General features: G+C 47.3%; 1 protein-coding gene across 1 annotated transcript; it reads right to left on the bottom strand.

The window, feature by feature from the left end:
- Nucleotides 1–74: 74 nt before the first annotated feature.
- Nucleotides 75–25,214, bottom strand: ATP1A1 (ATPase Na+/K+ transporting subunit alpha 1). Its single transcript, XM_084304064.1, has 23 exons — nucleotides 24,991–25,214; nucleotides 18,887–18,997; nucleotides 17,666–17,725; nucleotides 16,435–16,638; nucleotides 15,964–16,077; nucleotides 15,260–15,394; nucleotides 14,942–15,059; nucleotides 13,818–14,086; nucleotides 12,580–12,778; nucleotides 11,037–11,146; nucleotides 9,482–9,616; nucleotides 8,543–8,735; nucleotides 7,942–8,117; nucleotides 7,317–7,453; nucleotides 5,353–5,503; nucleotides 4,750–4,918; nucleotides 4,167–4,321; nucleotides 3,692–3,815; nucleotides 2,761–2,906; nucleotides 2,502–2,632; nucleotides 1,838–1,939; nucleotides 806–897; nucleotides 75–413 (listed from the first exon to the last, which is right to left on the bottom strand). Exons 1-23 carry the CDS (start codon nucleotides 25,000–25,002, stop codon nucleotides 385–387), a joined length of 3,072 nt encoding a protein of 1,023 aa, XP_084160190.1. The 5' UTR covers nucleotides 25,003–25,214; the 3' UTR covers nucleotides 75–384.
- Between the last annotated feature and the right edge of the window lie 2,569 nt (nucleotides 25,215–27,783).

Here is a 27,783-nt window from a genome sequence, read left to right as displayed (position 1 = left end):
TGGAAACCTACACTGTCAGTGCCACATCCTGAACGGGTTTTTTGCCTTGAGAAAAACAGCTGCCTAAGACCATGTGGGGGCATCCTCTTAGAATCCATCTTTATTTGTAAAAATCCACATATAAAATCTTCTGTTTCCTTTTACAAAAAAACAAAGGCACGTAAAGCTACTCAATCTCTCATCCCCATGGACTGATGGTCTGACACTTCCCCCCATTCTTCCCCCTTGCTTTCTCCTCCAGTCCATGTTTCTTCGTGCTTCCTCCAGTTTCAGCTCATTCCTGCCCAGGCACAGTTCTGCGCTTGCAAAGATGAAGTACATGCACACAGGGGAGATGGTGGAGAGGTGGCATGGGCTGTGCGTGGAATGTTCTACAGGCGCTTTTTAGTAGTAGGTCTCTTTTTCCACCCAACCTAGAAGATAAAAGGAAGGAGAAGTGAACTTTACAGCTTTGAGACTAATGCAGAGAGCTTATTTCAGGCTCTGAAAACTTGCACAGCCATACGTGTGCTAGAAAGGGACCTAGTCACATAACAAACTCTTGCCAGGTAACTGGGGTGCTGCAGCTTTCGGGCCTTCTCCTGACTTTTTAGAATTTCCCAAGCATTAATGCACAGAATTAATGCTTGAGAATTAAACTCACCGCAGCTTAAGTGGCCCATGTTGTCAAAGAATAGTAAACGCAGCAAAACACACAACCCAAAACACACCCCCACGAGGTGCTCAGCACCGGGGGTCCCCAAGCACACCTCAGCAGCACGAGGAGGTAGGGAAGGGAACACAGAAATTAGCAACACATTCTTACCACCAGGGTTGCGTCTGATAATGAGCTTTCTGATTTCATCGTAGAGGAATATAAGGAGGGAGTATGGGAAGGCGCAGAACCACCACGTGGGCCTGTTTGGGAGAGGAGACAGTGAGAACACAGGCAGAGGAGATGCTCTTTGCCTAGAAGAGCTCTGATTTGATAGCACAGAGGAACACAGATCTTGAAGGCTGGCTAGCCCCAGCTTGCCAGTGCACCCACTCCCACGAGGCTGTGGTTCAATGAAAATGCTCCAAGCCAAGAATTACCACCTTTTTACTGCAGTAGATTAATCCACTTTTGTATATTAATTCCAACACAAGGTGTGTCACAGCACCTTTGTTCGTCTCTGTACCAGCACCTCCCCACCTATTAATCCAGCAACATTTCCTCTAAGTGCCTGTAACCTTTGTACCCATGGTCTTGCTCATTCAAACTGCGCTGCTTTCCCTTATGACTTACATGTGCTAACCTCCAGTTGCTGCAGGCACTGGGCAGATGCCAGCTTTTTGTTAGGAAATTCTAGCACTTCAGCACTTAACTCCAAACAACACTTCTGAGCAGAACTCAAAACATACCAGGAGTGGTTTTTTGTTGTTGTTTTGTTCTTGTGTTTATTTTTTTTGTCGTGAAGATTTCATGGAAGTTAAGTGACAGTCAATCTGAGCCTAAATCCTGCTGTGAAATGTTGCAATGCCGTTGGGCAATGCTTATGCTGGCACTCTCTCAACCATTAGGATTATTAGCATGCACCAACTGATCTATCTGCACCTATGCCTCTTAAAAGATTTTGTGCTAATTCTTTGGAAGGTAGGATAAGGCACAAGATGTCATCACCAACTCTTCAGTAAAGAGGAGATAGCTGGCCTGTATTTTAGAGCAATTCAGCTTGCTTTCTTTGGAGGTACAGTCCCCTACCCATAAAAATACCCCCATACAAGTGCAAGAGTAGCTGCTCTTCTCTTATCTCCCCACGCAAGCACTCTTGTTCTGTGGTGTAGCCTGCTGCACAAGCAGCGTGGTACAACTTACTTGAGGGGATACATCCTTAGAGCAACATCCATCCCAGGACAGTAGGAAAGGAAAGCAGCCAGAGCAGTCTCCTCAAAGAGACCAAATATTAAGATCTTGTTCCTAATAGAAACAGGAAAGAAAAGAGTCAGGCTCAAAATGCTCTTGTGGACGATATCCTAGAACCCACCCTCGTTACCACATGGTAGTGACTGGAGCCAGACGTTCTGGGCTAGCCCAGAAGTCCATCAGGTGGGGGCTGTCAGGCAGTCCAAGCTGCTGGCATAGCTGTCAGAAGGGTCCTGTTGTGTCTCTAGAGTGAGTATTTCACAACTGCTCCAACCAGCAGTGGCCTTCACCACAAGTTCAGAAGGCAGCTGGGGTTCAGGTCAGCAGCTCAAGACCTCGGCTGCTCTGTCACCGCACAAAGCTGTTGTGCTGGAATATCTCCCTGCCACTGTCATTCGAGGTGAGTTAGCTTCTACAGACAGTGTCAGCACTCCACTCTGTCTCAGCCCAACAGACTGCAGCAGGAAGAACAGGAAAGACACCTGGTGCCTTTACCCACCACCAAGGCAGACTGTTTAAGACTCGTGCCGAGATGCCCAGGCACTGCTAGGATGGTGAACTGGAATGCCATATGCTGTGGTCCCACCCCAAATCCTCCACAGATGGCCCTACTTACTTCATTCCCTGCTGGAAGACAGAATTCCTTCGGGTCTTACAAATGATCAAGTCCGCCCACTGCACAACCACAATGCTGACAAAGAAGGCTGTATGGCAAGTGAACTCCACTATTTTCCTCTGTTCATAGGTCTAGGGAACAGACAAAGCAGAGAACATTTGTTCAGGTACATTGCTTTTGCTCTCTGGTCTGAGCACCAAGTCCAGCAGACGCATTACTGATCTGTCTGGCAGCCTCTCAGCTGTGCCTCAAAACATACCCACTGCTGTCCGTAGCTGTCTTCGACGTCGTTAATCCATCGGTCATCCCACTGGACTCTGATTCCTAGCAATCCAGAGGGCCAGAACCCATTCTCTGCCATGATTACAAAATAGGTGAAGAAACCTCCAAGGGCCTGGATCATACCTGAACGGATAAGAAAAGGGAAGACAAAATGATTAAGCTACCGCGCAGTGCAATTAACAGAAAGCAGTTTACTGGAGGCCCCAGGCACCTCAAAAAATTGCTCCCTGTGGGGCTCAGTCTCCCAAAACAGCAGCTGTGGAACTAGTTCATGCTAACAAACTCAACTGCAGACCTTTTGCTGAGCAGTTTCTGCTCCCAACTTTGTACACAGTTACTTCTGTTTTGCTCTGTGCCGTGAAATGCATGGTACTCAAGGACAGCAGATAAAACTCCCTTTGTGTTCTCATTAAGCCTCATCCACCCCCCAGTCTTTGCAAAATACAGTCAAGAAGGTTCCCAAGGTCTGCTGCAATTAAGCACGAGCTCCCATCCTGTGAACCAGGCACGTCTCTGTAGCTGCCTTTAATCAAGGCTCCTAATGCTGTGTGTTTAGGGATATGCTGGAGAGAATCCTTTACTTCTAATTAAACTAACAATGGGATCTATGTTCCTGCTGAACAAGTCTGAACCAGAGGCGAGCTGGTTGTCAGCCAGCTCCTTTACAGTGCTATGCAATTAAACAAAATTACTGTGAAAGCGATTCAATGGATCAGGCTGCACAAGCCACCGCTATGTGCTGTAGGGGCAGGATCACGGAAAGTTCTCAAAAGCCTGAAGGTTCTGGTTTACACAGCCCAAATTTCAACCCTACCAAAATAAACACAACAGTCACTGACTCAGGATGGCATATAATCCCCCACTACCACCGAGTCCAAGACAGTGCCAGAGCAACCGGAGCAGCTTACCGATCTGCCCGTAGGCCATGCTGATCAGCCTTTCGTTCACCAGCTTGTCTGTTTTGGGATTTCTGGGCTGCCTCTTCATAATGTCACTCTCAGCTTGCTCGTATGCCAGGGAGATAGCAGGGACCTTTGAAGGTGACAGGTTTGCCGTTAGAACCACTTCTGTTTTTTGCTGTGCATAGCCTCATCAGGCTGAAAGTATGAGGCAGGGAAACAGCACTGCCTCAAAACCCAAGATGTGGCATTTGGTAACGATCTCCACCCTCCCCAGCATGTCTTTACATGGAACTAAAAGATGCTCAGACTTGGGAGAGCCAAGAAATAGGGAGTAGGTTCTACAGGAGTATCAAGTGGGAACTTATTTAAAACAAAGCACTCAGGAAAAACTGTATTTGAACATTTCCCTACACCCGTTTTTTTAGGGTACCTAAAAACATCCACAATTCTTTTTGAGATAAAAAAAAAAAAAGACATTCACCATGTCAGTGCCCAAGTCAATGCAGAGGATGGTGACCGTTCCCAGTGGAAGGGGGATGTTCGCAACGATGAAGATCAGGAAAGGTGTGATTTCAGGAATGTTACTGGTCAAGGTGTAAGCGATGGACTTCTTCAGGTTATCAAAGATCAGACGCCCTGGGGCAGGGAAGAGAAGAGCACAACCCTTGCTTATCAGCACAAGTAGCTCACAGGCATCTTCACTAGTAACAAGGAATGGCAAAGTGCTAGTGCAATAAATTGAAGAATTCTCCTGCATGTAAGGGTGCTGTACAAGGCAACAAGGACTGCGTACATCAAGCATTAAATCACCTGTTCAAAAGTAGCATTTTCTGGTCAGTGCAATCCTTGTCTGCAAGGTTAACTGCAATACAGCAGTATAATGCTGAGCCCTGCTTGCTGGAGGTCAAACAAGAGTCCTTGGAGGTACCCCACCCCTTCTGCTCTTCTTTGAGAGGATGACCATAGGGCCAAAGCAGTAGGCAAAAGGACCAAGCTTTTGTTACCCAATTGCTTTCCACTGTTAGCTGTCCCAACTGTCCGTTTAGATGCAGTTATAAACTCACCTTCTTCAACGCCCGTGACAATAGAGGCAAAGTTATCATCCAGCAGAATCATGTCAGCTGCCTGCTTGGAGACATCTGAGCCTGAAATACCCATAGCAACACCGATGTCCGCCTTCTTCAGGGCTGGGGAATCGTTCACACCATCACCTGTGACTGCTACAATGGCACCCTAGTCATGAAGAGACATAGGGCAAAGAATGAAAACATCTGTATGGTGTTTCGGACAGAGGAGGTTTCTCCTATCTTCCTCTTATCCCTTTTTAGGTTCTGATCAGGCTTGGCTTATCAGGAAGGCATGCTGCTCCCTCCAAAGATGGTGGAGGAATTACTGCCATGTTGAACCTGAACCCTCCCCAAGCACCTCCAGAGAATTTAAGAATTAAGTGTAATTAACCTGTAAGACCTGTACACATAGGTACTAGCAATTAGCCCGATTAGCCCAATGGCTACTGACAGACTGAAGTTTAGTCCAGTTCCATTACCTGAGGGCACTGAGAAAACTTAACCCTGCTACTTCAGCAGGCAACACTGCTTGATAATTTATTGATAATTTATTGTCTAGGGATTGCTTTGATAAAAGTCTTTGGTCTCCTGACTTTTTACCTGTCGCTGACAGCCTTCCACAATGATAAGCTTCTGCTGAGGAGATGTCCTGGCAAAGACAATTTCTGTATGATGCATCAGGATGTCATCCAGCTGCTCGCTAGTCATGTCCTTCAAGTCTGAGCCATGAACAACACAAGCCTTAGCATCCCTGCGATCAAGAGACAAGAACATTTGACTTCATAAGTTAGACTTTTGTTATATTTGTCCCATAAAGCTACAGCTATTCAGTACTCTGGGCAAAGATCAACCCTTGCTGTGGGTGACTAAGCACCAATCTGGGCAGCCTCTGCACAGGAGTTTATGCATTTAGTCTAATGCTCCAAGTCTAAAGTCAGATGAGCAGCACAAGGCAGTGCCAAGCAACAGACAGAAAGCCCCACAAGCAGCCTAATTCTTTCTATTGCTTTTGAAAAAGGCAAGGCGTACACGAATTGTTTCCACAGCTCTTGGTCTCCCTGCAAGAGAGGAACCCCTGGCTCAGGCAGTTAGCTTCTAACATCACAAAAGATGCTCTCGTCTTCTGCAGACGATCCTTTTTCCAACAGACTGTTGACCTACGCTCGGCTTTTCAGAGAGCTTGTGCTATGCCAGCTCAGCCTATCTTACTCTCTTCAGCAACAAAAGCACATGTTATATTTAGACTGGTTTGGTACCCTGCATGCTACGGCGAAATACCACCTCTCTAACCCAGCATACCATCCCTTATAGGTCTAGGGGATTATCCGTGCAGCTAGTGACATCACGCAGTTTAGACAGGGAAATTCCTTCCCCACCCTTACAGCCAGCTGTTGATATGCTCAGTCACACAGCCCAGTGATCCCCAGCCCTGCATTGCTAGGCTGTGAAGTTACCCTCAATAAAAGGGAGAAGAATTCAGCCACAATACTTGCCTTCCCCTAACAATTCATCCCACAGGGCGTCTCTATTCACAGTTCATAAACTACATGGCTACCCTCCAGGCCAAACACAGGCTGGGTCAAGCTAAGCAACGCAGACAGCCCAGCCATTCTGCAAACAGCCCACTTCTGCCAAAGCACATTTTCTTCGGACGCCTCAGTTCTGCACTGGGCTGCGAAGACGAACTTTAACCCCATAAAGGGAGAGAACTCCATCTTCACGTTTATCCTGCGCTCACAGTTACTGACCAGCAATTCCTCCACCCAGCTCAAGTCCTGCTCCCTTTGCCTACCTGAAATCAGACCCTGAACTGAGCCTGCAAGCAAGAGGAACAGAACTGGACGCTGAGTGCTCAAGTTCACATGTGGTGTTCCAACTCTTCTCCCAACAGTGAGAAACAGTTAAACCAGCTTGACTTTTTGTAGCCACATTCCAAAGTAAGTTGGCCAACAAACTGGTCTTTTTTTTTTTTTTTTTTTTTTTTTTAGCAGAGTTTTCCTATGAACCTCTAAGTTAACTTAATAAAGAAGCTTAACTAAAATATATGTTTGGGGGCAAAACTGGATTTAACCTCTATTTAAAGATCAGAAATCACAGGAACGTGTGGGTTTGAGCACTGCTCAAAACAGTCCCTAAACCTTTTTCTCCTAAACCACTACCTAGCTATTCTTTCCTGCCCAGTATGTAGTGCTTGTGACTTCGGTGGAAACACTCAGCTCCAGGGGAAAAAAGTTACATCCCCCACAAAAAGAGACTCCACCCAGCCTGCTGGTTGGTTGTTTCCCCCAGCTGGGGGGCAGACCATCAAGATATGGGGCAGAGGAAGGAAGGAACTGCTGAAGTTGTCTAGATAGGGCTTACTTTGAACTACATGCACACTCAAGGCAGCTTTATGTATTCTTCACATAGCTCACGACACATTGTGGAGGAGCCACAAAAGCCTCAGCTAAGCCTAAGCTGAGCTTTTCATGTCTGGGGAGAAATGCCGACAGATTATCCGAGGCAAGGAGAGAGGCAAATACTTAATTCTTTGAAGAGCTTTAGTGTTCCCCACGAGTCAGTACCTAGGGTTTACTTGGCTGACAGGAATGTTGAGTCGAGCAGCAATGTCTTCCACTGTTTCATTGCCCTCAGAGATGATGCCGACACCCTTGGCAATGGCTTTGGCTGTGATCGGATGGTCTCCAGTAACCATGATGACCTAGAACACAAACAGACTGCCGTGAAAGCCTTGCCCATGCTGCAGAGCAGCACTGCCCAGCAGGCAGGATCCCTTGAGACTGAAGGGCCACGTGGCTTTTGTTCTATTATCGAGTCCCAGTACAGAGCAAGCCTGAAGTACAGCTAGTATAACATGTTATGCATTTGCAAGGGCTTGAGGTGAAGGGAAGACAAAATTGATAACCCTGAGTCACATCTCCAGTTCATTCTCCAATTTGTGCTTTTTGTTCTCTGGTTGCAGTCAGTACTGCGGGACGTACAGAACGACACCTGAGCCAAATCACCTGTTTTGGGACAGACACCACTGCAGTGTCTGCCAGTGTCCTACAAGTCTGGAGTCCTACAAGTCTGGAGATCTTGACCAAATACTTTCCTTCACCCACATTATAGCCTCACACACAGCATGGGAAGAAGCCCTTCATATCCAGAGGTTTAAAGCTAGGCAATCTCAGCCCAGAAAGTAGCTACCTTAATCCCAGCGCTTCTGCATTTGCCAACAGCATCTGGCACAGCAGCACGAGGAGGGTCGATCATCGACATCAGTCCTACAAAGCAGAGTTTGTCTACAGGAAAGTTCACTTCGTCCGTGTCGAACTGGAAGCCTTCGGGGAACTGGTCATCAGGCAGAGCCAAGTGACAGAATCCTGCAACACATCAAAACCCACGATTATTCTGTTCCTACACATCAAAGAGGTAGAGAGTGTGAATGTTTATTGCACTCCTGTTCTGACAACTAATGGCCGTTGCTGGGTGCCCAAACACAGCTTGGATCCCATGTAACAGAGCAAATCTAACATGATGTGACCCCACGGAGACTGAAGGGCTCAAGTACTTTGCTTCACTTTGATCCAAGCAACCCAGCTGCTGGGCAGGACAAGACCCTGCAGGCTGCCCTGTAGGTTAAGAGCTAAAAGCAGAACTGTTCCTGTATGTATCACTGAAGTGACCTTGACTCAGCACTACGCACTTCATTCCTGCAGTATAACGAGCGCTTTGTTTAATCTGTGGGGTCTCTGCACCAGAGCACGAGGGACAAGCCTTTATTTATTATTAAAGCTGTTTTTCTTACCCAACACTCTCTCCCCAAGGCCTCCCAGCTCAAGGTAGGCATTCTGAAAGGCATCTTTCATCTCCTCATCCAGTGGTTGCTCTTTGCCATGAAGAAGAATGGAGCTGCACCGATCCAAGATCCTCTCCGGAGCGCCCTTCATCACCAGCAAGTAACGGGATTCTGAAGGGTTTGCGTTCTTGTGGATAGACAGCTAGGATGGAAGAAATTAAAGTTTTAGACATTTACTTGTGACCTTCCCAGCACATCACCATCACTTTAAGTTTTTTGTGACTACAGCAGCTCAGGATTATTGGTGACATTCTGCTCTACTTTTCATTCATCCAGACTTGAAGGAGGTCCTCAAACTAAGGTTTTCATAGAATGGCTTGGGTTGGAAGGGACCTTAAAGATCATCTAACTCCAACCCCCCATCATAGGCAGGAATACCACCCACTAGATCAGGTTGGCCGAGGCCCCATCCAGCTTGGCCTTGAACATCTCCAGGGATGGGGCATCCACAGCTTCTCTGGGCAACCTTTTCCAGCATCTCACTACCCTTACAGTGAAGAATTTCCTCCTAATATGTTTTACTACCTATTCTGTAACATTACCATAAAACTACAGACGTGGCACAAGCTTTTTGTGTCCAAGCTTCACCTCTAAGATCATTTCCCTCCCAGCTCTGAGTTCCTCCATTCTCTGTGCACTACTACCACATAGGTGGGAAAGAGTCTTATCTTCTTTCAGCAACTGATGCCTCTGTGTCAAGGTAGCTCCAGCAACTCTTACACAGCATAACTAAGTAAATTTCACTAGCTCTATATAGACTCAAGCAGTCTACAAGCAGTAACAGCTAGACAAGATTTTGGTGTCAAAACAAGTTTTGAAGTAGTCTTCATGCAAATTTACATAAGTACTTCACACAGTGTCTCCCCCTCAAGAGAGAAACGTGCTTACCTGGTACTTGTTGGTAGAGTTAAAAGGTATTTCCACCACTTTGGGGTACCTCTCTCTCATCTCCTTGACAGAACCACAGCACAGTTCGATGCATTTCAGAAGTGCTGACTCAGAGGCATCCCCTGCCACTGCTCTCTGAGGAAAAAAGACAACTATCAAAGGGCATGTTCCAGTGAACTCACCACAAGATCAGACACGTCAAAAAAAAAGAAGTGCATTCAGCTCAGCCCAGTCCCAGGTTCTACATAACATGAGAGCAGTAAAGAATATTTCCATCATCCAGCCCTGACAAAGAGCTGCATTTCAGAACGCTAGGCCTTTTGTCTGAGAGAATAACAGTCTCCTGATACCAAAGCCAAGCCCTTTTAAACGGTAGAGAGTCAGCTAACCAGATGAAGTCAGAAAGAGGATGAATGGTGAACTTTAAGAACTGATACGAGGGATTTCTCAGTCATACACTGCAAGCTGTTTGCCACAAACATGCAAATGCAAGATTGAAAACTAATGACATGCATAGAGATAGATACTCGTATGCCCTCTCCCACCCTAAGACAATATCACCTTAACAAGCCTCTGGATGAGAAGGTTTAATCTATCCCCTTCCCCACTCCCCAAAGTAAAATCAGCACTTGTAGAGACTGCAGGTGGGTTCTCAGCCTTGGAGATCTGTGTGCTCTGTGTCCTGCCTGAATTTCCTTTGCTGTAATTTAAACTACTTCTTGCCCTTCTGTCTCTTTTGTCCATGAATATTTTTCTTCTATTTTTACACTACTATGTTGGTACCTAAAAACTTCTCTAGAACTATTCTTTGCTCAGTCTTCCTTAGACTGGAGAAGTCCAGCTCTATCTTACATGTTAAAAAAGACCAAAAGTTACAGTCAGGACTTCTACAGGAAAATAAATTGTCCTATTATTTCCATCACCACATTATGATAACATTCTTGGGAAGAAGTTTATGACATAATATGACTAATATTTGACAGATTATGAGCATTGTACAGTTAATTCAGCCCTGGCTTGGTCACAGTTCAGAATCAGGAATCCATGTTGATGTTATGTTGGCATTTGCACCCGTGCTGAACCAGCAAAAACTTAAAAAGCTAAGACTTGCCAGTGAGAACAGAATGGCCAAAGACAAACAGTCCCACGGCTGCTGCTCCCACAACTCTAGTGTCCACTTATCCTGGCTCCCAGAACTGGGTGTTTGTGGCTTTTAAGTATATACATGACAGAAACAGCAGTTCTTGGAACAGTTGGACAGGGGAAGCTGCCTAGAAAAAGTTTCTGGCCCTTCCTAGTCCTTTCCAATGTATCTGACCCCCAGACAAACCAAAGATAACAGTGGATGGCAAAGAGCCTGCTGTGGAAAGCATCTTCCCTGTCCTATTTCCTCTGTCAACAGCAAATCTATAAGGGCACTTGACTGCAGATGAGACCAAGAGTTACAGATGTCTCTATTTCAGAGTTCCTTAAGCCCTAATGACATTTAATCTCACCACCATTATGGGAGACTGGTGGGGAAGGAGCAATGCAAGCGTTTCTTTTGGGAACTCACTTTAAGGATTGGTACGTTTTCCTGATTGGCCTGGAACACGGCACGGTTGCAGAGACCTGCAACCCTAGACAAAGCAGTCCAAGTAGCTGAACTCTTGTCAAAGGAAGCACCTGAAAGCAGAGGAAGAATGTCAAAAAACAACCAAAAAAAAACACACAAACACAACACTCCGTAGGCTTAACAGTGAGAAGCCTGTATCTCATGATCAGGAGACTCACCTAGAGCACACTACAGCTCCTTTGTTTCCCCACCCCCTTCCCCAAGTACTTGATGAGCAGCTGATTATTTTAAGACCTGATGGTGAAATAATGATAGCACAAAAAACCACCTCTGCCGCCAAGTAACTGATGAATTCAATAGCAGCAGAGACCAGGCTGGCAACATCCTTTCAGAGTAGGTAAGTAAAGGATGCTGGGTGCCACTTCCAGCTTGTCTCATTTTATCCATCACCCCATGAAACACCCCCCAAAGAAACAATGCTTAAGTACACAGCGAGATAATGCTTCTCCCATGCTGCCTCTTAAGATGGCTTCAAGGGAGATGAAGTGAACAGCTAACTGATAAGCTGATGTACTTTCCACAAAGAGGAATCTTCTGTGTTTATTTCCACTGCAGCCAAGCCAACCGTTGCCAAGCCAGAACTAAGTGCTTCCAAATAACACTTTATTTATAGCTTCTTACTTTGCACTAGCGTTAAAGACTAAGAACAATAAAGCAGCTTTAAGTGGTTGGGACAAGAACAACGTTTTGTAGTGGTTGGGGGAGCAGGGCAGAGAACAGCAGCCCCACTGGAGAAAGGTTATGCTGGTAAAATGCTGCAAGCACAACCTTTCACAAGGTAGATGAGAGCAAGAAAACTCCTGAATTTGGTTGTACTTACTAAACAGTTCTGGAGAGATAAGTACCTCTCAATAGCACAGCATGCAGAGATTTCAGATTCTTATCAGTATCTGGAAGAAACTTCCTGCTCGCCTCTTACAGAGGCTTCATTCATTGCTACCACAGCCAGGACGTTCTGGGAAAACCCCTGTCCAGGAGCAGCTGTCTACTTCAACATGGGAAATTTCAGTCCATGTCTAGTCTCAAGGAATTCATTATCAGTGTCAACATCTCTTCTGTCCACTTTTAAAGCTGCACACACAGCTTAGGATGAGGCAATTTGGGATATATTTTGGCAGAAGTAATCAGGTACTGTGAAGTACTGACCAGCAAATATGCCTGTCCTGTTTGTGGAAATAAGGACCCGAACGTTCAAGAGGTTAAAATTCCAATGGACTGGTTTGATGCAAAAGCAATCAAGGGATTTTTTCCTGTTTATGGATTTAGGTAATCCGTTTACGGATTAAACAGAACTGTGGTATAGTGCAAAGCTTCCTAAAATTCACCACATGCCTTTTAGCAAATCATGATAGGAGTCCCTACACCATGAACTTCACTTGCACTGAAGAGCTAGGAACACAGGCTCTTACACAAAACCCTTTTTTTTTTTTTTTTTTTTTTTTTTAAAGAAAGAGATGCCTCCAGCACAAAGAGATGGCCTTACCACTCTGGTTCTCTGTAGTATCAGCCTCATGAATCTGATTGTCAAACCACATGTGCGCAACTGTCATGCGGTTTTGTGTCAGAGTGCCTGTTTTGTCAGAGCAGATGGTGGATGTGGATCCCAGAGTTTCCACAGCTTCCAGGTTCTTCACCAAGCAGTTCTTGCGAGCCATACGCTTGGCTGTTAGTGTCAGACATACCTGGAGACAAGGAATAAAACGGGTTAGATATGTTTGTGCACTAACACCATGCCACCCCACTCACTGTGGGCATGGAATGACAAAATTACACACCCTGCAGTGATTCCTGTTGCACACCAGCAGGGTGAGCATGAACTGCAGCGCTTAGGGCCAGTTCTTATACTACGTTTAAGTGACAGTTTTCTCCAGAAAATGGCTTAAGGTGTCAGCCTCCTGTTTCTCGGTGTATTAGGAAGGAGATAACATGCCCTGGAGTAACATTTTAGTGTTAACTAACGTTTAACATTACAGTTCCCTAATAAGAGGAACTCTCAAAATAGGTAGAGGCAGGCCACGTAGAAGAAAGCCCAAAACAGCCCTGGAGATAGGGCAGCGACTTGCTCATATAGGAAGCAAGCAGACCCAGCTGCTTTCTTGCCAGAAGCACTTTGGGGTTGAAGCTCCCAAATGTTTGTTTCCTGCTTCAGCAGCTGCTCTGCAGCCTAAAGCTGCACAGAAGCCTCTAGACCTGTCCACCAGGACCCTCTACACAGCTAAGAGCACCTAGATTCTCCTCTATCTATATGGGAAACCAAGCTTACAAGAACCTCTACCAGCTCCCGGATCAAAACTGGGGACAACAGCAAGACTTGCTAGATGCCCTTCAGGACTGGGGGGCAGGTGTGTATGTGGGTATAAAAAGCAAACAAATCAACACTTAGAGTAGAAGGACCCCTCCCCACCACAGAAAAAGGGAGAAAAGCCAAATTCAGGACTCCTAGCCTTACTCACTTCATTCTACAATGCCAAGGCTCTTTGCAGGTCTAATTCAAGAGACTCACCTTCATCAGATAAACAGCTGCAGAACCAGAGACTGATTCAGGCAACTGGTCAGAATACACTAAATTTATAAAACCTAACCCTGCACACTCACCACACAGAGAACCTACAGAACTTTAGGTTCACCTCTGCAAACACATGCTGAGCATGAAGCACTCCATTTGCTGAAGAACCATACAGTTTACGCATGAAGTCAACCTCTTCTTCCAGCTTCACTCACCGTGACAGTTGCGAGCAGTCCCTCGGGAACGTTGGCAACGATGATTCCTATAAGGAAGATTACAGCCTCCAGCCAAGTGTATTCAAGGATCAGCGAGAGGATGAAGAAGCTGACACCCAGGAACACAGCCACTCCGGTGATGAGGTGGATGAAGTGCTCAATCTCCATGGCAATGGGAGTCTTTCCCCCTTCCAGTCCAGATGCCAGACTGGCAATACGGCCCATCACAGTGCGGTCCCCAGTCCTAATAACAATGCCACGGGCAGTGCCTAGAAGAAAGACAGGCTTTAAGACAATCTCCCTTCCCAATACCCTAAACTGAGCTTGTTCAGCCTGTCCTACAGTTTAGCAAGCTTCATCCAAGATAATGCAGGTAGACAATCCAACGGGCCAAGGCCTCCCACCACAGCTTTAAAAAAGTTTCCAGAAATAAATGGGGACAAGGGCTACATAGGATTTATGCATGAGTGGCCACGCTGTATGCCCTCTCCCTTCTACCCCAGGAAATCAAGAATCCACTTGGTTCAAGTACCAGTTGCATAAGCAATTAATGGGAGAAAGAAGTCTTCAAGAAGTGGGTTATGTCCTCCTCTCTCCCTTTAAAGGAGAAGCCCATTTTCTCTTCCCAAGGTTCTTAAAGATCAAGAATATTCCATGGTACTGCAGGTTATTTTGAGCTTTTTTTGGAGTTGGGACAGAATGTGGAGCTTCCACACTAGTGGACACCCTGTGATATGGAAAAGATGCTCTGGGCTGCAACATGAAGAGGGCCTACCACTGTACTTGGAGCTACTACAGAAAGTTTGCCAGAAATGTTTGAAATTCTGGATTTCTGCAGTAGCTTGTGTACACCTCAGCCTAGCCCTCTTTGTTCAAATAACGGTACTTTGTGATTTAACACTGCTGTAACGGGACAGTCATGTTTGAAGACACACCATGTAGCTTCATGGTGTGAAGGGAATGGGCAATGGAAAGCCTTCACTGGGCATTTCCAGCCTGCTCTTGCATGGTAGGACTGGACTAACAGCAAGTACTCTAAACACATACAACGTTTGCACTGCTTACCTATGGAGTTCACTCCCTAGCACTGTTAATACTTTAGCAAACTAGGAAGAGCCACCTACCTTCCACACAGTTGGTGGAAAAGAAGGCAATGTTCCTGGTTTCCAGTGGGTTCTCGTTGGAGAAGTCTGGAGACCTGGTCTGGGGCTCTGACTCGCCAGTAAGTGAGGAGTTATCCACCTGCATGGAGGAGAGTACTGCTTCATACACAGCCGGACAGATGATTCAGCAGCAACAGCTGATAAAACACCAGGTGCTCCCCAAACGTTCCTCTTTTACCCCACCACTCAACCCATTCACAACATTGAAGAAATTCTTAGAAACCAGACTAATTCATCATCCTCCACTACGAAGCTTTCAGACAGCCTGTCGCTGCTCACCTTGCAACCATGTGCAGAGATGATCCGAAGGTCAGCTGGAATTCTGTCTCCTCCTTTCACCTCCACTAGATCTCCAACTACAACACCTTCCGCATTGATGCTCATCTTCTCACCATTTCTGACTACAAGAGCTTGCTGGAAGACAGTAAAGAAACAACTTGCGTCAAAAGCAACTCTTAAGAAAGGTGCTCAAAATATCCATGCATCCTAAAATAGTTGTCTCATGCGTCTAAGGAGCTTTCTGCTTGTGCTAACATGTTTATCTCAGATACGTTTAAGAAAGATAACTATTCTTGTTTTCTCACTACTTAAATTCCTTGTTGCCAAGGTGACAGTAAGATGGTTAGGTATGATACAGACTGTCCATGTCCTCTGAGTTTTAGCGCTCATTTATCACACCAGTTACAGAATTCCCTACACCATCAAGAAAGTTATGGATTTTAATAAGCTGGTGGATCTCACAGGGTGCCAGGAACTGCCCTGGATTATTAGCATAATTACTTGGAACAGAAAGAGGAACTAGCATTCCCCTCAACATTAAGAGGGAGAAACCCACACTAACAGCTTGGCACAAGAGACATCTTGCCTGCTGAAAGCCAACACACAGCATTCACCACAAGGCATTTTGTGAGTGAAGCTCATGTTTAATACAGCTAATAACCCTGAGCAAGCGTGGCAGATCAAGGAAACGAGGTATTGCATACCTGAGGCACCATGTTCTTGAAGGACTCCATGATCTTGGAACTTTTTGCTTCTTGGTAATACGAGAAACAGCCAGTAATGATAACCACAGCTGCCAACACAATACCTAGGTACAGCTACAAGGAGCAGAGAAAGTGATTGAGAGCGTGATCTGCCTGAAAGGCTTCCAGCTCGTCCAGATGAATTGCTTGGTATTTAAATGCCCCATTACAAAGCGTGGAGGTAATTGCAGTCTCCGTACATTTTGTACACAAAGGCTGTCCACAAGCCACTGTTGTTAACACAACATGAAGGAAGTCGGCTGTCCATTTCATTACATGGAAGCACTCCAAAACATGTTAAGCTCACCCACTGAATTTCCCGTACTTCTGGGAAAAGCTTCTGGACTGAATGCCTAGAGGAAGCCGATATGCTTTAAGCCAAACAAGCTGCTCAGCCTGCCTCGGAGGTAAAGCAGACATTTTTTTACTTACGTTATCTTTGTTGGGCTCCTCCTCCATCACGCTTTGTATGCCGTAAGCCAGAAAACACAGAATAGCACCGATCCACAAGAGGAGTGAGAACCCTCCGAAGAGCTGCCGACAGAACTTCACCCATTCAGGGGTGGTGGGTGGGGGCGTGAGGGTATTTGGGCCATCACGAGCCAAAATCTCAGCTGCGCGCGCAGTAGTCAAACCCTAGAAGAGAAGTTCCTTTTAGAGGCATCGTGGCAAGACTGGCTGGGGAAAGCAGTTTTAAATTTGTTCATCTTCTGCTTGAGAATGCAGGTAGAGGCCTGCCACAGCAATAAGGAGATGCTAACAGATAATGGGAACCTCCACAGCTGCCAGGGCTCGGCAACCGAAGTGAAGGATGTGAAAGCTGCATGCTAGAAGAGGAGCTACAGGATGTTGGATGCTCCTTGAGGAGCCTGCACATCATAAGGCTGCAACACAGAAGGCAGGCAAGGGAAGAGTGCTACAGCAGCAGACTTTGATCACTGATGAACAGCCCAGTGCAATCCATCCTATCAAATTATGGAACAAGTGAAAGCTGGGGACTATAAAGATGATGACACTTGAGATTGTCTTTCCAGGAAGTTCAGCTTTTAGAAGCCAAGGTCTTTGACAGAAGTATGCAAGCCTTCTGTAAAAGAGACAGAGCAGACTTGTTGCTGTATGCAATCCTGAAAAAAACACACACCTTAAAGCAAACAAGAGCAAAGGTGCACTGCAGAATCACTGCAGTGCTTCTGCACTAGCCTTTGAAGTTAGCCAGAACATTTGCACACCTGTTACTATAAAAGGGTTGAAATTTTTAACTACTGCTAACCATCACCAAGTCTGTGGCATGTACTAGCTCACTAGATTACATCTGCAATATAACAAACATTTGCCTTTATTACAAGCTCTTAAGGAAAAAAAAAAAAATCCAAGAATCAGTTTGACCTTGGAACAATTCAGAGGCAGATAACAGTGACTTTGTTAGAGAACAAAGTCACTAAAGCATTGCATGCTGGCTGTACAGTGGGAGGACGAAGAGGAGTATTTGTGAGCTCAACAGTTCTCTCAAAGCCTGGGAAACTTCACTGGAAGAGCAGAGATTAAACAAAAAAAAAAAGGAAAAGAAACAGACCACCCAGATCTCCCTTTGTGAAGTGCTCTGAGCCGAGACTGCTCCTTTTCCAATCAGGGCAAAGAGGGAGGGAAAACAAAGTCTACTTACCCGACTCAAGTCTGTTCCATATTTACGATGAAGTTCATCAAGGCTGAGCTTGTGGTCATCCTGAAAGACAAGAAACAGATGACGGGTGACCACACTACCTGCAGATTGGTCAGTACAAACTCAATGATTCGCCCCATCAACAGGTTTCCCATCTGTAACACCTCAGAGACTGAAACTCTTGTCACAGAGAAGATAAGCTAGAATCTTCCCATCTCGTTCAAGAATTCAAAACAGTCTCCTCTTCAACATTCTTCTGGATATTTAGGCACAACATAACTTTTTAAGCAATCCCTGATTATATCAGGGCAGTCTGTCTCACAACAAATTTTGTGAAGCCTCTTTTTTTTTGTTTTGGTTGTGGGAGGTGGGGGGGTTGGAAAGGAAGGTGTACATAAGATTAGCTGTGTAATTTCACATGTTTAAGTAACGCTGCCAGCTTAAATAATGTTTCTCCCCCAAAGAGGCTCTGTTTCACAGCCAGCTTATTTTCAGTTTAAAAAAAAAAAGTACACAGCAGTATCTCACTTAAACAGTGGCACTGGAAGGAACAGATGCCTTAAGCTAGCATTGCTACCAAACACAAAACCTGATCTTTGAGCAAGTTTTAGCAGTCTTTCTCCTTAACAAACAGGGGCAAAAAAAAATGTGAGCCCAGTCTCCATACACAGCACAGAAATAAAGCCTGTATCAACTTCAAGGCGAGCAGATCTAAGCCACGTGATGCTCATGCATATGTACAGCATCATCCACCATTCACAGATGGGGATGGAAGACGCTCCTCACGTCCTCACACACAATTAAGGAGTACTAATACTGAGGTCAGTCTGAGCTGAGGCCAACAGTAAATGGAGTTGTACAGATTCCACTCCTCAGCTGGAACGAAAACAGCAGTCTCACCCACATGACAGCACATAAAAGCACTGCTGCTCTCCAGATAATGCTCGCCTGGGTGAGGAGAAGCAGCTACGCTTTGCTGCGTGTAACCCAGGCAAACAAAGACTTGGGTTCTGTGTCAAACGCTTTTGAGAAGTGATGTTTTCAGGGCCATCATGATGCTGAAATGCTCACAGGATGTCAAGTTTGAAGACAGAGGGGATGGGAAGGGAAATCAATGCCTTCCCTGCTGTCAGCTCACCTGCACTTTTCTACAAGAAGCCACGTGAGGCACAAGGCTTTGTGAACACTCTTAAAGCTGCTCTTTCCACCCCTTACAACTCTTACCATTGAGACTTCCTTCTTAAGCTCATCCATGTCCCTCTCCACCTTCGCCCCCTTTTTCTTCTTTGCGCCATGTTCGGATGTTGCAGTAGGCTCATACTTGTCTCTTCCAGCCTACAAGAGAAGACAGAGTACTGTTAAGAAACACCTACACTCAGCTTCTTCAGCAGCAGATATGAGCCATATACACGAAATTGCCAGGCGGACAATAATTATGTTTGCGTTTTTTGGTTTTTGGTGTAACTTTCGTTACACCACATTATTAAAGAACAGAGTTAGCAAGCAGTTAGGTCTGCTCAGCAGCATCGCAGCCTACAGCCTGACATTTTACAAGTCTGGCTGGGAGGAGAGCGAGCTGCATGCTATGCAGCCAGCCTTGGTGTGCGAGCCCCAGCTCAGGCAGAAAGTGATGAAGAGCAGAAGAAACCAATTCCTGAGTGCATACGTATGTTCCCTTCGAGGCATTAACTCCTCCTCCCCCCTGCTCAGCCCTCCACATCCTCTGGCAAGGAGCTGCCTATCAACTGGAGATAAGTAAGAGGTGGTATCTCTAACTCAAATTTGGGGGGATAAGTTCCAAACACTTTCATTCTCAGTTTGGCGCTCGAGCTGAGCTGTTACACAACGGAAACCTGCTTTCAATTTATGGAAATCTGTCCAGTAAGAACGATATTCAGAGCAGCTCACTTTCACAGCCCTGATCCGTGCTCAGTCCAGCTTCAGAGAAGCAGACGATTTGCTTAAAACCTCTTTACTCAGATGGATTTTTATTCTCTTTACTCGTGGTTAATTTTACATTGAATCACGCAGAGACTCAGATCTTAAATGCAAATGAGCATCTAAGGACAAAGAAAGCATGAAGCAGCAAATACAGGCATCACTTGAGACCAAAAAAACTACAAGAAACTTGGACAGCCTGCAAGGTACCAAAGCCAGGCACCAGCACGGCCTCACAGAGCAGTTCCTCCTTTAAATACTCCATAGGCTCGTTCCCAACCCTCACAAGCCTCCAATAGCTGCTTTCCTCCCCCCTTCCCTACCGTGCAGGGCCTACGACATCCTGCCAAGTTTCATGCGATGACATTTTCACCCAGTAAGATCTCCGAGAAGTACTTTGAGATGAAACAGCCGCCAGCAACACCTCAGTCAAACCGGTAACAAGATTAAGGGGAGGTTTCAAAGGCGCTGCCTTGCTCTTTGCACGAGTGCCTCAACTCGCAAGTCGGATTCCTGAGAGCAGTCTGGACACAGAAACTATTGTTGGGATCCAAGAATCGTCCTGTTCAGCAGCAAGCACGAGAAACTTATTTTTATTATTACTTACTGCAAGAGAAGCATAAAACCAAACTAAAAGTGAAACTACACTAAAAAAATAATCCAAAAAAATAAATAATCACAGCTTCCCTGCAAAAAATCATCGGGCACATCTAGACAAAGATTTATATTGTTCTAAGAAAGCTTTGGGTGCATCACACTGCAGCCACATTCACACATTTCACGTGTACAGAGGAATTCCTCTTTACCCTGGTCAGTAAAGGTGGGCTTTGCATCCCCTGCATGCAGCTGCAGAGCTGCGCAGTGGAAGCGGTTTTGAAGAAGTGGAGCAGAGACTATTGGCTGTTTGCCACCTCCCAGCCAGGGAAACGAGACACACAACTGCAGATTGTCAGCATTCTTGACATTCTCTTCCCTGTACCTAAACTCCCATTGCACTATTAAAAAAAAAAAAAAAAAAAAAAAAAAAGAGGCGCGAAAGCCACAGAACTTCAAACAGCACAGTCCTCGCATTCCAGCATCCTAAGAATTTGCCATGGGGCAATTCACAAAGTCACCATGAAGCTTCTCTCTCTTTCCTTCAGTCTCTGAAAGAAACAACTTCGACCGCTGCTAGATCTCTGGCAGAGAAGTCCAAAACAGTCCCCCACAAAACACATGCTTCTTGATTACTGCTTTAAATAAGTGACTTCTAATGAAGGTGAAGAAGCTGGTGCCCGGATTGGCATGCCAGCGCCTCTGGCTTCACTCCTTCCCCACCAGAAAAGCATGGCAAGCTCTTGGGGACTTCCACAACAAGTACAGTGGCTTAGCCCACTGGGGCAGCAGTGAATATAGCCCAAGAACACAGGAAGCTTTAGCTCTTTTAGCTGCAGAGACAACCTGCAAGGAGGCCAAGATGAAAAGGCTCACCACCCTTGTTCACGCATGATTCGCTTAGAAAAAAAAATAAAAAAAATCAAAAGAGCCCAGCATCAGCTGCAGGCAGGACAAAAAGCAGACAGAGTTACTTGTTTCTGTAAGAACCCAAGTACTTGCTAGCCTACCAGCTTCTCAGTTTAAGAAGAAAAAAAAAAAAGCACAGTATCTTCCCTTCTGTTGCTTACTCCCATCTCCCACCCTTACAGAAAAGGTGGGCCAGTAGTATCGGTCTCAGCTCTGAGCTTCCTGCTCTGTCGTTCAAACGTGACCTTGAGGCACGGATCAAAGCACTTAACCCTGGTCTCTGCCCTCAGGACGGCTGGCAGAGGAACCTCACAGCTCCACAAAGGCTTGCCCTGGGACAAGGTGTCCCTCCTGCCCCTCAGCGCTGGAAGGTCTCCCTGCTCTCCCCTCCTTTTCCTGCCAGACATAAGAGCAAGCATACGGTAGTCCTGACCCGCATCTTATCAAGATGCGAGCACACGGCCTGGACACAAAGGAAGGTCTGTCTCATCAGAAATGTCACATCTGTTACTTTGCTTAGCTGAGGAACACTTCTGACTCATCAAAAGTGCCACAGAAGAAAAAAAATAAAAGAAAAACACAACTTTTTCCTTCCCTTATACGTTTTTTTTCTCCATCGGCTTAGGCAGAACAGTTGTCGACACCGGTGTAAGAAGTCTTACACATCCCCCCAGAAAACCCTATTGTCTTTGAGGCAACTTATGCTTTTCCTCTCTGGACTAATTGAGCCATTCATGGCTGATGTCTTAAACACAAGCCATGATTGACCAGGAAACGGGAGGGGTGCAAATCAGCAGACAAGTTCTGAAGTATCCTATTCTGCCATTGCCTAATCCACCAAGCAGTGTCAAGAATAAGCCAAAACAAATTAAGCCGTCTCTGGAGGCCTGCTCTGTTCTAGTACTTATGTCATTACAATCAACTGTGCAGAGAAAACAGAAAAGTTACTGTCTTGCTGCCTCATGGGACAACCTTCAGTAAATATATTAAGCAGATGAGTCATGATACTGACCATCCCTACTGGACTGGAAAGGTTGCTCCATGACCCTATGCAATACTAAGAGAGGGACGTGAATGCCTTCCCAGGATCCTTCTTACTGCCTCCCAAAAAGCAGCGTTCAACCTCCCATCTTTCATCAAAAGCCCAACTGCCCGCCTCAGCTGAGCAGGCTCTCGGCAGCCAGGACAGGACGAGGCAGTTCGTGACAGCCAGCAACTGCTCATCATGAGCTCTCCTCACTGGGATTCAGCAAGCAGACAGCTGCCTCCCTGTCTATGGGAGGACAAGCCTTCCCTGCATGGCCAGAGGGCTAAAACTTGCAAGGGTTTTCATCCTCAAGGTTGAAGAGGGACTATCCACATTCCTCAAGTCTTCTCCACACCCTGGGACAAGCATTTCTTCTCATGGAGCCTCTTGAAGAGCCAGGTGCATAACTGGCTTTCCAAACACCAGAGTGTTTTTCAGTGCTGTATCGCTATAAACTGTAGCAGTGCCATCTCCTACAGTTCCTTATGTGGCATATTAGTGCATCTCTACAGTCAAAGGGATCACATCTCCAGTGTCTGACACACACATGAAGACCAGAGGAGCTGGTACCTTCAGCAACCCCTTGGGAAGGGCTGGGTGAAGCACAGCCACACAGCTTTCGGTGTGTCAGGACCCCACTGGCCCATACAACCTGTCAGAAACCTTTTTATCCTGTCACATTGCTTTGAGGAAGTGTGCGTTGACTAGGCCCAGCCTTTTCTTTGGCCAAAGGAATAGCCTCTCAGCATACCAGTAAGAAGTGGGAGTGAAAGACGTAGGTAGAGCAACATTGAGATTTCTTAATTGCACCAGATGATTGCTTTGATTTGCATAATTTCCCCTCAGTTGGTCTATTACACAACACACCTTCCTAGTTCCTGACAGGAGAAGAAAACTTAACCCGGGGTTCAGGCATTAGTATCGATCCCCAGAAGCCACTCCGAGCACGCAGTAATGACCATCCACCCTGTGAGCGTAATGAGGACAGAGTCTGCGGACAGAGATGAAATCCTGCCTGCCTGCCCTCCTCCCCTGATAATGCACATACCCAGGCAGCTCACGGCCCTCCCATTGCCATCTAAAGTAAAACAGCCGCTCCACTCAGCTGTTCTTCACAGCCGCCACACACAGGGAGCTTGTTCTCACACACACACACGCTCTTACTTTCTGTTCAAGGCCAGGCTCCCATGGGAAGGAGGTTTCCTTTTTGGGTGCCCTAAGTCAGGGCAAGCGCACGCTGTTGAGCTGTGCAGTCACACCCTGCCCTTTTTTTCCACTACCTTGCTCTTTCACATCCCTATTTTTTTTCAGAGGGTCCTAATTACCGCATGTTCTCCCTGCTAAATGAGCGAATCTTGTGACTGGAGGAATAATGCAACAGTGTGTGGCTGCCCCAGACTTCCCGGTAGTATGCTGCTGGTTCGGTTCCAAGCCAATTGTTTACTATGCACACACAACCCACGTAATTTGAAGTGCAAATGAGCTAGCTATATATATATATATATTAGAGCTAGCCTTCTATATTAGAGAGCACTTAACTCCCATTAGTGAAGGCAAGATGGCCTGAGTCCCTGAAGCCTGTGGCAATGCTGTCACACACAGAGTTAAAAGGTTTAAAGCATCCAGAAGGCTGCATCGATGTCTCCCCCACAAAAAAAAAAATATTAATTATATTTGAGGTGAGGTTATTGTACGTATTACCTGTTGCCCACTAGCCTGAAATGAAACGTGCAGGGTTACCTGACTACAACAGGACTTCACACCAAGGCAAGAGAGCAACCCTCCCAAGCCCCCCCCCGTGTGCTCCTCAAACCCTTCTCCAAACAACCATCCTTTCAGCCGTGTTCCTCCACCTCTCCTATTCGTGCTGTTGTGTCAATACCACTGGTTGTACCTCACATGGATGAGGACAATGGGGAATCAGCCAGTGTTTGAGCAGCGCCTGTAGGCAGCAGGCAGGGACAGGGCTGCCACCCCTGCGCCTCCGGGCACCTCACAGCTCCGCCCTCCACGTGGAAGGACACATTTTGTTTCTGCTCCCCAGCCGGCCATGTGAGCTTAAACATCCAACTTCAAGTTCCCACTTCTGTTCTCAAGAGCCTTCGACTGCGTTTAGTTAAGAGATATAATCTGGATTAAGGACTTCTCGCTGCGCTGCGGGCTGAAGGCTGGAAGGAAGCCGGGGCTGACACAGCGCCTTGCGAGCTGCACAGCATGCTGGGAGGCTTTTATCAGCCCAATTAGCAGGATAGACATGATAAAGTCATGAATGATCACCTTCCTTATGCCACCAAGCCTCATGAGTAGCCGCGGGGGCAGATAAGCGAATGGGCGCTAATAACCAGCCCTTTATCCTGTCACACCCCCGCGGGGGCCTGCTGTCTCAACAAGTCTAAAGTACTCCTGCAGAGGCCAGGAGCCACGAGAGGGGCTCCAGAAGGGCAGGAGATAACCGCAGCCTCCCCCCGCAGCAGCCCGGGGACCCCCCCCTCGGATCCCGCACCGGGCTCAGCCCCGCGCCCCGTAGGCGCGCCCTGCGCTCCCTCCGCGGCCATTGCCCACACCGCCCTCCTGCTTCGTCCCTCCCTGCTCCTCCCTTCCCTCTCCCGAAGCAGACGGCAACCCTGCACCGGGATGTGTCGGGGCGGCCCCGGCGCCACCCTCCGGCGGCGGCCCCAGCGAAAACGACATGGCCGTCTCCTCCTGCTTTTGCTCCTGCTCCTCCCAGAGCGCACAAAGCAAGGGGCGAGATGCAGCCGGGCAGCCCACCCCCCCAGCCGGCAGAGCACCCCCTTTTTATCCCCGCAGCCCCCTCCCCGGAGCAGCAGCAGCAGCGGCGCCCCCCAGCCCCGCCGCTCACCCCCTTGCCCATGGTGCGGGGCGGCGGCGTGCAGACCACGCGGCAGGCGACAAGGAGCGGGGCTCAGCGCAGCCCGGCAGGTGCCGACCACCCTGCTCCTTCAGCGGCTGCTCGCTCTCTCCCTGCTGTCCCCCTCCTTGTCGCCGTCGTCCTTCTTCTTCGTTCGTCCACCTCCGGCACCGCTGCTCCAGCCGCAGCTCCAAATTCCGCCGGCTTCCCGCCGGATAAAGAGCCCCGGCTGCTCTGCACCTCCCCGTCCTGCATTGTCGCCCCGCCCCTTGCGGGCGGGGAGCCATTAGGCTCGGGGGCAGGTTTTTAGGGGGGAGCCGTGCCCGCAGAGCGGCTCCGGGGGTGCTTTCAGGCTCCCTTCCACAGCGCCTCGCCCAGGGGAGCGGAGCCCCGCGGGGGGCCGTGGGCTCCCGCTTGGCTCTGCCCGGGGCGGTGCCGCTGGAGGGCGCTGTGCTGGCTCCCGCTGCCGCCGCCGCCATGTCGGGTCGGGGCGCGCCTCTACCCCGTGAGGGGTGGCCCACCGGGCTGTGTCCCCTCATAGGCAGCCGTGGGGACCCCCGAGGGACCTCCGAGGGACCGGGGGAGCCTGCTATGAGGGGCTGGGTGCCTCCCCGGGTCCCCCGCCTGACCCTGCTGCTGCCGTCGGGCTACGCTGGGTAGACGTGGCGGCCGAAGTGTTTTCACGCCTCACCAGGTTAAAGCTCGTTGTTTGTGCTAGGGGATGGATAAATACTGGTCAAAACCGCAGCTTTAACGCTTTGTGATGACTGCAAACGGCGGCCGGGACCACAGGGAAGAGTTACGGAGTGTATTTCCATGCCCTCTGCTGCCCAGAGCATCTAATGATGTGGTAATACCCATAGTTGCTTTACACTCAAAAACATGGCAAAGAGCTGCAGAAGCTGTAGCTCAGAGCATTTGATCCTTACTTCTCTCTTTACACTCTGGCAAAGATAATCAGTTCATGATCTTTCTCATTCTGAACAGCTTAGAAGAACCATCAGGACCCTCTATGCACCTGGAAACGCCCAGGGAGAGCCACCAAGAAAGTGTTTTGGGAGCCTCTTCCCTGCAGGAGGCTGCACTTGCTGAGGGCCCCAAGCACATTGAATTATAGCTGGGGGCATAGGGAACACTGCTGTGGAAGAGGAAAACTTACATTTAGATAAGCAAGCATAGAAGTAGGTAAGTATGGAAACTTACATTTAGGTAAGTACAGTTCTTTTGAGGTAAGTAGGGGTTGAAGCTGCCCTCAACAGAAGAGAACTGAACTGTGGCTGTAAAAGTCCTGGACAAGAGCTTTCTGATCAAACTGTTTGCCCACAGGCCCATGTGTGTAACAGGAAGGGATGCCACCACAACCATGGCAGACGACTGTTTTAAAGGCTGGTGGGAGGCACTGCACCACTGGTAGAGCTTGATGCTGTCGCTGTGTCCTGGACTTGCTTTTGGAGCTTCTGATGGATGCGGTGTATGGGCAGACAAATGAGCATTGATCCATCTTGGGATTCCAGCTGGACTTAGAAATGGCTTGGCCCGTTCCATACCGAGGCACTTCTGGGAGTCAACATAGTGAACTTTAAAGTAAAAACCTGTGATGAGCTCAGATGCGATTGTAGATGGCAGGAAAGTGTTTCAGAGCCATGTTTTTAGTCTGCTTTGTAAGCTCTGTTTTATCCCACTAATGGTCTGTATTGGATCTGGCATAGATCTGGCAGACTTGGAGGCTGGATCTTTCAGTTTACCTATAAAACCCATGGTACCTGAGCAGCAGTCTCCCTCCCAGGCTGCACCAGCTTGACTTCAAGGCAGAACTCCCATTTAGTTCCCATTACTCATCTTTGAGGTTTTCTTTCCCATGAAAACACCAGCACTTGCCTGTGGGTGGAGAGAAGGAAACCGGCTAGGAATTAGGAACTGGGTAGAAGTTTCAGTCTGAAATCACCCATTCACTTCATTTTCAATCCTTAACAGCAGTTTACCGTATCGAGCTTCAGTTTCCTTCAATGTGGCTGTAAAGCATCATCAATAGGACATTAACAGAAGATCTCCAGACAACTTCTAAGCCATTTTGCCCCTTGATGTGAAACAGATGTTATGCTAACAATATAGCTGAGCTGGAACGCTATGAATTTCATCCATCTTTTGCTTTGAGATAGTTGACATGTTGCCATTTCTTCCTGACTTAAAACCAGAGGGTCCAACTCTGATGCTGTAAACTTATACCTAGCATCTCTTCCAGGAGAAAAACGTTCTCTTGCTGGCAGTGAGTTAAACAGAGGGCAAATCCATATGGATCAAAGGAAATTTTATTATCTAAGACCAGGCACAGAGGGTAGCATACTTGTGTTCTCCTCCCATAATAGGTACCAGAGAGATTAAGAAAAATCAAGAGAACTCTGTTTTCAGTATCTACAAGCAATTACAAAACTCTTTTTGATACCTTGGCATGATGACTAGGAGAAGCAGAGATAACATACAGGGAATTTCACTCCTGCCAGTGGATTAGGTCCAAGTCAGTTTTTAATGCCTGAAAAATCCTGCTCTTTGGCTTGCATGTCCCTCTCAGTTCATCCTGTGAGTAATCATGAATCCTTTCTGAAGATCTGAGGCAAGAGGTTGTTTTTCCCCGCCCTCCTTGTGGGGTGCTGAAGGGCTGTCAGATTCCAGGGGGAGGAAACAACAGATTACTGAAAAGGGTGGGCCTTCAGTAGATAGCACAGGGCACTATATGAATGCCTGCTGCTGGCTGCTGTTATCAATAGCTTGTCCATTGCACCATCT

This window comes from Netta rufina (genome assembly GCF_964035555.1).
Source record: "Netta rufina genome assembly, chromosome: 1".
Classification (NCBI taxonomy): domain Eukaryota; kingdom Metazoa; phylum Chordata; class Aves; order Anseriformes; family Anatidae; genus Netta; species Netta rufina.
The sequence above is the reverse complement of the archived record's forward strand: the minus strand, read 5'-3'. Positions and strand labels throughout refer to the sequence as shown.